Below are 11,713 nucleotides of genomic sequence, written 5' to 3' on the forward strand. Positions count from 1 at the left end.
CATTGCGTGGTTTGTATGCACACTACAATGCCATATACTGTTCATCAGTTACAAGTGGATAGGTTTAAACATGATCTGAATGTTTCCTTTGTGCTGCTGATCGCAGACAAGTTTTTTCTCTGGGAGACATCTGTTTTCAGGTATGCATTAAATACTTAGTTTAGATAACGTCTAACATAGTGGGTTTACAAAGTGGTGGTTTCACTCATTGCAAACGATCACGCAGGAACAGATGCTCGGTGAGCATTTATCAGATCACGTAGGGGTAATTAACAGTGAGAAAAACCGATATCTCCGGATGTTTTAGCAAATTTAGGAACAGGAACTACTCACATCAACGTTCGTACATGGGTGAGAAAATTTATCTAACTTGTGACTATATGGTTACGTTGACTAATGTAATTTCCGACTGTAACATGTGGTGTGATCAGCTAGCTGTTTGAAGGCATTACTGACATGCATACATCTCGCTGTGTACATATGAGAACAACATTTATCCACCCCATTGTGTACACGTATCATCAGCATGTGTATATCATGTTATCTACAGTTATTACCATGTTTACATTCCAGTGGGTTATGTGTTGTTACCTTGTATTCATCCATTTGTGTACACGTATCGTCAAAACTTATATATTCAGATTGTGTATATATGTTATTACCATGTATACATCCCATTGCGCACATCTGTTTTTAACATATATACATCCCTTTGTGTACATCTGTTGGTAACATGTATACATCCCATTATGTACAAGTACCATCAACATGTATATGTCAAACTGGATACATATGCTATTACCATATATACATCCCATTGTGTAATGTATTATTACCATATATACATCCCATTGTGTAATGTATTATTACCATATATACATCCCATTGTGTAATGTATTATTACCATATATACATCCCATTGTGTAATGTATTATTACCATATATACATCCCATTGTGTAATGTATTATTACCATATATACATCCCATTGTGTAATGTATTATTACCATATATACATATCCCATTGTGCAAAGTAGTATTAGGATGTATACACTCCATTTTGCAATGCATTATTAGCATGAATACATCACATTGAGTAATGTGTTATTAACATGAATACATCCCAGTGAGTATTGTGTTATTAACATGAATACATCCCAGTGAGTAATGTGTTATTAATATGGATACATGGCTTGCATACATCCCACTGTGTAACGTTTTACCTACATGCATACATCCCATTTTCATATGCGTGATAAACGTTTTACGAAAAAATCAAACATCGACTGATTCATTTATATAATACTTGTATTCAGGTCACCTACATGTGTGTGCACCAAGACGTATCTTATAAAATATACCCTCCTCACAGGTCGGGCGTACAACAGTGTGTATACCAAATCTGACAACTTTCTGTGAGTGTAAGTGTAGAAGACACAGGAGTTCGCTGCGGGGACAGATACTATGGCATAACACCGATTGTTTTTCTCTACTAATGCAAAACACATATGTGTGTCACTCCATGCTACACGTACATATCACAAGGTTCTACTACACTGTGACTTCGCTGTGTGCGTGTGTGCTAGGCGACATACATTGTGAGAAGTCATGGGCCACGTGACGGTTGTACATGTATGTCGGCCAGTGTAAACTCTCATCCACACACACCTAACATGCATTAACGTGAACAAACATGCATGACTCGGTGTCCCGAAACATGTAGCAGCACATTTTATGTTGTTGTTTTATTTTTTACACATCGATGTGCAATGAACGATGTCAAGGGTGAAGGACTAGTGGAATTTTCCCATATTGCTCGACGTAATTATGTTTATTGTTTCTTCAGTTACTTCTCAGTGTCTGTATATATGGTCCCACCTTGTAAGGTGTATGCGCTTGTATTGGGATTACTTATCAGGTTATCAGGATTACACTTTTCAAGGTGAGATCGTTTGTTTTGTTTCAAGCACCTGCAGTGTGGCTTTCTAATTGTGAAGGGCTTCCTCACTAGGTCTTAAAAACCGTCGACGGATTAACTTAGAGATGTGTGTTCACACAATCTAATTATTTGCGTACAGTCACGAGTCAGTAGATGTCAATAAGGTGTAGTTGAGGTACAAGTCATTTGCTGTCAGTACGTAAGGTGTACGGCGTTCACGGCACTTATAGGGCAAGTTTACACGAAATTCAACATTTCTGTCAGTATAAAAAGTGTTTGTCAATCAGGCTCATAACCAACACCGTACATCACAAGTAGCTAATGTACCTGTCAGTTCTATAAGGTAATGACATTGTGGTTTGGAAAAAGGTATACGTTGTGTTACCACGCAACCAAATCGTATAATACCATTCAGCCTGTGTCGGTCTTCTTTCACCCAAACTGAAACGTATATACACTGTATCTAACTAACTATCAGTGAATGTGCCGGCATTATAAGTTGCTACTTAATTGAACAATTTATGCCTCTCCTCTTCAACCCCTACTTTGGTGTCGAAACCATATCCAAATACATCACGAAGATAAATGCACTTCGCAGTTTTGGATTCTATTTGAAAATGGCTTTTCTATGATATCACTGGTATAGAGTTCAAATTTACAGAACATTACATGCATCCTTACTCTCGCCATTTGACGTATTACTAAATTACCATTCACGGCGGACAAAATCCCATATCTGCATGTTTTTCTCAACCTGCTGGTCGTGGCAGCTTGGAGCTTCCGGGGTACCTTCCAATCAAATTCAAAGGTACAAAAATGATAGTCAAAACAAGAAGGAAGGAGAAACAACCTACATCGATACCAAAAAATATAGTTCCAGTTTCAGCGTTGGCCGATGCTAAAGTGACACAAAAGGCCAATTGTTTGTTAATCATTAAAAATCGTGTTTGCTTCGTGCAATAACACAGTGAATGTGATATATATAAACAACAGTTTGGTTATTATCACTATTTCCCATGTTGAAATATATGTATCATCATGAGAAATTACCTCTTCAACCTGATCAAGAAGATACAAGTCAGTTATACGATCGATCAAGTAATAAGTACTGCAGATCTGCAATGTGTGCAGAACATTGATGTCATTAGGCACGTTTTGCAATTTAGTTATCTTTTAAACCCAAATAAACGAATCGTGAAAACACTTGCGCTCAAATCGATAAATTTGAACAATTTTGCAGATGTGTAAATGTTTTGCTGTTGTTTTTTCAAAGGTGACAAATTTTGTCTCCAAACAAAAAAAACGAGAAGTCGAATCGTGAAATATATTTATCAAATATTTATTTGCAAGAAACGTATAATGTTTTCATTGCAACCGTTACATATCACGATATACTTAGGAAGCAGAAGCCATGTGTTGTGTCACTTACATTGGTTTGCATCGATCAAGAGACCCTTTCCTTCTTCCTGTTACTGAACGTCTCATAATGTGCAAATTTCAGGAACGAGGAAAGCGTTTATCGATATTCTGGCACACTGTGGAAAACACACGGATTATGTAAGCATGCAGATCTTTGTTGTATATACACATAAGTAAGTATTGATAACGCTATATATGCATATATGTAATCACTGTCAGATTATCTAGCCCGATCCTTGTAGCACTCACCCTACGATTCCAAGGGCAATTTACTTTTGAATATTGGTTCATTCTAGTATAATCCTAGTTTTTAATGGCAACAGCACATTTGTAAAGGGCATGTGGCATTTTTGCAAATTTTTAAGCAAGGTGTCCGTCATCTGTCTGCCCGACTTCTGGTATCCCTGCTGTCCAACTGCCCGTTCTGACTTTCGATGTGAATTTATTTTCGAACATGTCTCAGTGAACACGCCTGACAGCGAGTGTATATTTTGCATCAGGACAGGAATCACAAGATCAAATTATGAAACAGTTTTCGACGCTTTACCACAGGATCCCAAATCTAAGGAATCTATAGTACGATGCTTCCAATCCAATAACGTAAACTAATTATTTCTTAAATTTCTTCCAAGAAAGCAGGGGTTATGGAAAGACATGTGCACGGATATCTTGTTATTTTGATCTGTCCGCGGTAAACACATCGATGTTTATTTGATATGGTGTAGTTGAGGAAAATGTTTAAGCATGTTCAGAGCTGAAATTTCTTTTAAGGCTCCCTCACACTTATTTCGAACTGAAAGGAATCAAGGAGAATCAGCCAGAAAAAAAAAGTATTTCACGAATTCGGAAGGGATTGTCTGAACAAGTTTTCAAGCTTTGTAAGAATGCGACTCCCAAATATTATCAGTCGTTTCAGAGACAGGTGGACACGTTTTTAGTGATTCTTTGGCGTTCTGGTGACGTCAGGGGTCATGTGAAGAGCATTCGGGACGTTCTGACTATATTCCAGGTGCATTCGAGGCATATACGAGCTGCATTCCAACTTCAGTCGGAATATTCCGATACATCTGAAGCATAATCCACCGGAAGTCCAGCAGTATTCGAGATACATTCCGACTCATTCTAGGCGCATTTGAGAGATTCTGACAGGATCTGGGTTGGATTGTTTTTTTCTGTTCTTCCTCGGATATGTTCAGAATGCTTAAAATGCAGTAGAAAGATTTAGAATTGAGTAAGGGTCCTTAGAATGCCGTTCGAATGCACCTAATATGCCGTTCGATATTTTTCCACTTCAAAACATTCGGGTATGTAACACGAATTGACCCGAAAAGTTAGAATGCATTCGGAGTGCAGTAAGAAGTTTTAGAATTCAGTTTGAATTTCGAGGAATCCCCAGAAATTTTTATTCCGACAGCATTACTGGTCATTCCGCCTCAAGTGTGAAGGGGTGTTACACAACATGATCTGTACTGAACATTTGCTAGTGTTAGGAATGCCCCAGATATATATCTTACATCGTAAATTGTTTGAGACAATGCTATACTATGTTTTACAGGAACTGTTTCCCAGGATGATATGGTTTAAAGAATATTATCAGAGATCATTAATCTATCGAACACGAGCCATCGACACAACAAAAACACAAGCTACATACGAGCTTGTTGAATCCTTAAATCTATGCAGTAATTAGATCATAACTAAGAACACCCGCCTGGCGTGTCAGTTGGGTAATATTGTCAAAGTCCGCTCAAAACGTTGGCAGTCCGGTTCGCAGAATATTTACTGATACCGGGGTGACTACACAATGCTAGTGAAACCGAACTCGTTAATGACACGGATGGCAAATCATATCGCCTACAGCAATTAATACCAACAGTAGTTACGCATGAGTGTGTTATTCATGGACACTGTGGTATAGAATTTATAATGTATTACTGTACTGTTTTTTCACAATACTACTCTTCCTATGCCCTGCAGGGCCGACTGTTCAATATTGTGAGAACGTGCAAGTCTCGATCATCCGATCGCATTTAAATCAAATTTAGTGATCACTACGATCAGGGGATAAGGGATCATAATCTTCTTCAACATCCCATTCCTGTATAGAAACATGTAGATATCAGGCCTTTCGGAACAAGTCCGGTCGACCAGTGAATTATTCGTGACACCTTATTGTTCAGCAAAGCCAACATGGACAAATCTGATCCCATGGCTACTTAATGCGGGAAACCAGAGCTGTATCAGTGGATACTGTGATCCTTTATTTGATCAATAACTTGGAGGGTTCTACAAGTAGAACGGTAATATTTAGCTGGTCGTAATGTAGTCTGAACAACTAATTACTTACTTCCATTGCGTTTACATATTCATCGACGCAAATAACTAATTACTTACTTTCATAGCGTTTACATATCCATCGATACAAATAACCAATTACTTACTTCCATAGCGTTTACATATCCATCGATACAAATAACCAATTACTTACTTCCATAGCGTTTACATACCCATCGATACAAATAACCAATTACTTACTTCCGTTGCGTTTACATATCCATCGACACAAATAGCTAATGTGTAATACCATTCTTGCATACATTTCTTTATCTGCGTCTCACATTGAGCCTATATCAGCTTGCATGTAGAGACACAACCAAAAATACCTTGGTTGTCCGTGTCTCGGAGATTTGTGAGTACTCTTTAGATAGCTATCAGGGTAGTTTCACTTTATCGGTCATGGTGACACGGGCGTGTATAATACGCGTAAGTCATACATTTGCATTGCTACTCATCCAAGCATTGTATGCATTGTTTGACTATACAGGTGGAGAATCAGTACTTTACACGTGTAGTCTTGTGAGCTCAACTCGTTTGAGATCAGTATAGTGTTACCATAAAGCTGATGATATAGTTATCAGTTAATCATTTGGAAACAGTTATGTTTTAGACTGCATGATTCAGTTTAGAATGTGAACGTGATGTGCACTTGATGTGAATGTTAAATTAAATGAATTGTGTCGCTCAGTGCATAGGAGTTGGGTTATAAATACAGATGACTTTACACGAACGAATACCAGGCACGGTAAGTATCACCTTGCATTTGCCTGTATGAAAATACTCTGACTGTCGATTGTCTATAAAACCAGGAACGCCTGCCAGATCTGTACTGGGCCCAGTGATTGATGTGAAATATTCAGGCATTATCCAGGTCAGAAATATGGCAGCAAAACAGGTGGTACCTTGTAATTTGTATAACATTACATTGGTAGATCATCTAGCTGTGATAGCTTGCCGCCATGTGACGAGGAACTAAATGACATGATTTAGCAGGCAGTAAGCCAATGCCATGTATCAGGGACGCTGGAGGTAGTGTTTGACGACAGCCAGGCCTACAGAGAGTTCTGTCAACGCGGAATATACACTAGCGAAGTGTGAATTACCGATAAACAAACTTATTTTGATTTTGTGAGTGGTCTTGGTCTGTGAGTAATATTTCATCTTGTGTGTTTCTTTAAATTCGCATATACCGAATAGCAAAAGAATTAAAAGTTTCGAAAAAATTAAATCTCATAAAAATAAGCGTTCATGTTTGTGTCTTCTATTTCCTTTGTCGTTGGTGTCTCGGAATGTTCGCTCCAGATTTACGTTGTCTGCATATTGACTCCATCGTAATATTCGTACCTGAGTAATGTTATTTCTATGCTGTTCTGTCATACTATCATGCCAGAGCCATCAAGTCATTATGTCGTATCGTAACATTTGTACTAGAGTAATCTCATCTGTATGAGTCGCCCACTGGTAGCCCAGTGGTTAAAGCGTTGGGTCATCACAAACAACCCCGGGTACAGTGGGAGAAGCCAGTTTCTGGTGTCCCCTGCCGTAATATTGCTAAAAGCGGTGTAAAAACACACAAATTCATTCATCTGTAAATTGCTGTATCATACTACCCGAAACCAGGTCCCTTTTATCTTATTGACTGCGACTATAAAGAAAGCGAAATTTACAGTCCGGTTGCAGCTCGCTACTAATATAATGTGGTATGTAAATTTCCTTTGTCATCGTCGTGTGATTGCAGCAAGAGAGAGGCCCCAAACATACGAACTGCTAGCTTTATATCTTTCGTGAAAGTGGTGTTTTTAGGATTCTCGGGTTTTGTTTCAGACAGAGAACATGAGTGTTGCTGCTGTCGTCATCATGTGCTGCTATGTTGTCCATGCTGCACACACTGCCGATGTTTGTAGTGATGGTAAATATGGACAATCATGTTTATCCATCTGTGGACAAAACTGCAACAATTCCAAATGCTTGTCGGAACCCGAAAGTGGAACATATAGATGTAGTGACGGATGTGTTGATGGCTGGACAGGACAGATGTGTCAGCGGAAGTGTCGTAAAGGATGTAGGTCATGTGATCAGGTTACCGGGGAATGCCGGAAAGACTGTCATGTAAATTGGTGTGGTGCCAACTGTGATTCCTTTTGTGCATCTGGGTCCAATGAAGGTAAGATGAGTCATGGTCAACGCCAGTTCTAACGGTATTTCAGTTCCATCACAGCCTGTCAGCCGAGGGTAAAGCAGGACATAATTTATAAGCTACAAGATATGGCCACAACCAGTGTCAGCTCGCAAAGCATCTAAAGCAATAGCCTTTCGTTCACGAGACAGAGTGAAGGAGTAACATTTCCTTGCACGTTATATTACTGACAAGCTGGACAGGGTGTGATTAAACTTAGGTCGTCATGGCAAAAGGGAATGACAAAGGGTTTATAGGGACGAATATATGTGCACAAACGCATTCTATGTGCACGTTTTATGCATCGGAAAGACAAGCATTTTCCCATCCATTCATATGATACACCCTTTGATTTCATATTTATATATTGATATCTTTGTTCACGATTTTTTATTTTCATTTCTTTCTCTGTTTCCTGTACTAAGGTTTCAATATCAAGTAAATGGATTTCATTATAAATATACTTTTTAAACTGCTCTACCAGTGAATTATCTACCAGTGATTGTGACTCTTAGCTCAAGTGAACGCGGGGCTAAATATGCACATGTGTGTGAAAATCGCAATCGAAAGGTTAATGAACACAACTGCTGCCCATTTGCTTCATCCTTCATTTGACATACCAATATGTAAAAATTTACTAATACCACAATTACACTCTCAATGTAATGTCATGAGAGAAATTTATATGTATCATATTTACGTATATTTCCTTACGTTTACACATGCTGTGAATGTGAATGGGGCGTCTAAAGGTACGATCAGTTAGATCTGTCAGGAGCAACCCCAGCTCGTTTGTTTCTCTGTTTCGAAAAACGTCTCGACCTGCCGGACTACCCAAATGTAAAACTGAATTACTTATATAATTTCTGCCATACCTTTCAGAGAATGCCAACCCAGGCTGTCTTGGTGCGATGTGTCATGATTGTGTGCAGGGTTTCTACGGTGATGACTGCAGTAGAGCATGCCCCGCCAGCTGTGACTCCGGATGTAACAAGACGTCTGGACAATGTGACCATGCGTGCATCCGGGGCTACCATGGTCCTTCCTGCAGCGCCCCCTGCACCACCACCTGTAAGGACGGCTGCAGTCAGACAGACGCCTCATGCCATGGTGGCTGTCAGAGAGGCTGGTACGGACGCTTCTGTAACATGTCTTGCAACAACAACTGCCTTCGCGACATGTGCTACCAGGATACAGGGAACTGTACTATCGCTGTCAAGTATCCCCCGTACAGCTTCCCTAGGTGTAAACTTATAAAAGCAGGATCTGTGTATATTACCAACTGCAGTGTCGGCTGCGAAACTGGATGGAGAGGGGCGAGGTGCGACCAGAAGTGTCCAACAGAGTGTTATTCCTGCAGCCAGTTCCCTCACACGGAGCTGTGCATCTACACCATAGATGTCACGAAAATTCGCACCCATGGACGTAGGTCAAAGTTGAATACAATATGTAGTTCTTCCGTGTGTGTGTGCGTGCGTGCGTGCGTGCGTGCGTGCGTGCGTGCGCGCGCAGTTTCATTACACAGCAAGGAGTATGACATTCTGAATTTATTTCATACACAGACACAGATAGTTTTAATCCGATTCGTTACTAAAACTTCGGCATCGAGGTTACCCTGACCTGAGTATCACTCCGCGAAAAGGCCGCATCACTGCGATCGCACTCATGCGCCTAATGTCATCAGACGATTGCCAGAAACAGAACAAAATCATATTTGTCAGAAAACAACGTCCATTTAATAACTGTAATGTTTTATTTCGGACATTGTTTACAGATCACAACGCCTTTAAAATTATAGTCAGACTCAAGGAGCAACTCGGAAATCGCATTGCCTATGCTAACTGTATTGCACGGCTATATTGCTATAGTACACATGAGGTTTTGTAACAAATTGCAAAATAATAATCACAAGTCTTGTAACTTTTAGTACGGGCAGTGTCTTCTCAGATGTTCTGCAACCTGTGATGATATTTGGGTTAAGATAATCGTCTAACCAACAAGGAAGCATTTAAGGAATTCATGTTATTTTCAGTCAGTTTCTTCCACGCGTTATTTATTTCAGACTCTCCTGACACATCGGACTCATTTAAGATCCGCATTCTGTACGCCTTTCTCTTGGTGATGCCTCCCTTCCTCATCGTGGTGGTGGTTCAGGTCGTATGCTTGAAGTAAGTTCTATATCAGGGTGGTGACTGAGTGAGGGAGCGATTGGATTTAGTCTTACGCCGCCTTTAGCAATATTCAGGCAATATTACTGCCGGGGACACTAGAAATGAGCGTCACACAGTGTGCTCATTTTGGGGGATTGAACCCGGTTTATGTCTGTGAGGGTTTTATCCGACAGGTATTCAATTTACAGTACAGGAATAACATTTAAATTTGCATAATCTTAACAACCATTCATTTCAAATCAAGTAACACTTGGCTTCATCTCAACTAATGTAATGATATTGCCAGAATATGTCCTCAGCATGATAGTGCTGTATATTGACGAAGACATGTCTGCTACTTTGTTTCAGTTATTTGAAGTACAAGAACAGGTTTTCCAACCGAAAACAATATGAAGTCTGTGAAACAAGTACCAGTGCAAAAATCGTTTGAATGCACACCTTGACGTACCCTGCCCCGAACAATAGCGCCGTTCAAAGCACACGATGTTAAGAGACCTTTCTCGTGCTTACTCTATTCATAGTTAGTCAGATCGCCAACTTGTTATCTACGTCGGTCAAGGTCATCTGATGGATCATGGCAAAGGGACGATGGATTTGAAGAAACGTAGAGAAGCTCATCTCACTGGTAGGTTTCTGCATTGAGGACGGAATGAAGACCGGTGGACTGAAGTGTGCTATGTGAAATTGTTACTTTTTAGCGTGTTTAGATACACTGTGTTTATCTACACAATCAAGTAAACAAAACAACTCGCGCGATCGGTTACAAAGCGGCAGGGATTCTTGCTCAGAAAACCACGGTACCTTCAGACTATCGAAGTCCGGTTTTGTTCATCTATGTTTCATGTATGTTTCATGTATTCGTGTATATGTGTACCTTTCTATAGGGATATTTACAGTGAACATAGTTGAATTCGGACTAAAACAAACTTTGTCAGTTCACCTTGTCACACCAGAGTCTATATAGTATGGTCTCTGGTTACACCCTTTCCTCCTGACGTTATCTGTGACCAACATTGTTGAGTCCACCAACAGACTTGGTCAGTTCGCCTTGCCACACCAGAGACTATGTATATAGTATGGTCTCAGGTTACACCCTTTCCTCCTGACGTTATCTGTGACCAACATTGTTGAGTCCACCAACAGACTTGGTCAGTTCGCCTTGCCACACCAGAGACTATATAGTATAGTCTAATTGCGCAGATCGACGCTGATGACTCTCACTGGATTGATCATTTACAGACCCCTGTCGTATAGCTGGACTATAGTTTTAATAACATCTAACTTATATAACTAGGATATAATTTTAATAACAACAAACAATCAAGTACGATCTATCGGGAATCTGAACAACTTTCCTGTTCCTGTAGCATCGCTTGACCCAGGCATAAGTGAACTCGGTTCGTCGCTGTGCCTTAATTCAAATGCTGAATAACGTGCGAGGGAACGAATGAGACACGATCTGTCACCCCAAAAAATCTACTTTAAAAAAAGTCCATTTGTTAAACTATGTGATTTGAATCAGCACTTTAATAACACCGTTGCAATAATCGATAGTGTCCAGCATATACACGCTGTTTGGGGTTAGTTAACCAGGGATGTCGTCTTTTTCTTATTTTTCATTATGTTTTTCTACTTAAACATTATAACAGCGATGCGGAAGGGTCTTTAGCTT

At 39.8% G+C, this 11,713-nt stretch overlaps 1 protein-coding gene across 5 annotated transcripts; it reads left to right on the plus strand.

Annotated features, from left to right (window-relative positions):
* The first annotated feature begins 203 nt into the window (after positions 1 to 203).
* On the plus strand, positions 204 to 10,967 carry LOC137290924 (protein draper-like). 5 transcript variants are annotated; one of them, XM_067822136.1, is made up of 5 exons: positions 204 to 351; positions 7,519 to 7,858; positions 8,753 to 9,295; positions 9,933 to 10,038; positions 10,390 to 10,967. In XM_067822136.1, the coding sequence occupies exons 2-5, from the start codon at positions 7,528 to 7,530 to the stop codon at positions 10,469 to 10,471; spliced, it is 1,062 nt and encodes a 353-aa protein (XP_067678237.1). In that variant the 5' UTR covers positions 204 to 351; positions 7,519 to 7,527; the 3' UTR covers positions 10,472 to 10,967. The 5 variants fall into 5 exon arrangements, with proteins under 5 accessions (XP_067678237.1, XP_067678234.1, XP_067678233.1 ...); XM_067822133.1 differs by lacking the exon at positions 204 to 351 and adding an exon at positions 1,795 to 1,941; XM_067822132.1 differs by lacking the exon at positions 204 to 351 and adding an exon at positions 6,098 to 6,439.
* The last annotated feature ends 746 nt before the right edge of the window (positions 10,968 to 11,713 follow it).

This window comes from Haliotis asinina, chromosome 7, assembly GCF_037392515.1.
Source record: "Haliotis asinina isolate JCU_RB_2024 chromosome 7, JCU_Hal_asi_v2, whole genome shotgun sequence".
In the NCBI taxonomy this organism is placed as follows: domain Eukaryota; kingdom Metazoa; phylum Mollusca; class Gastropoda; order Lepetellida; family Haliotidae; genus Haliotis; species Haliotis asinina.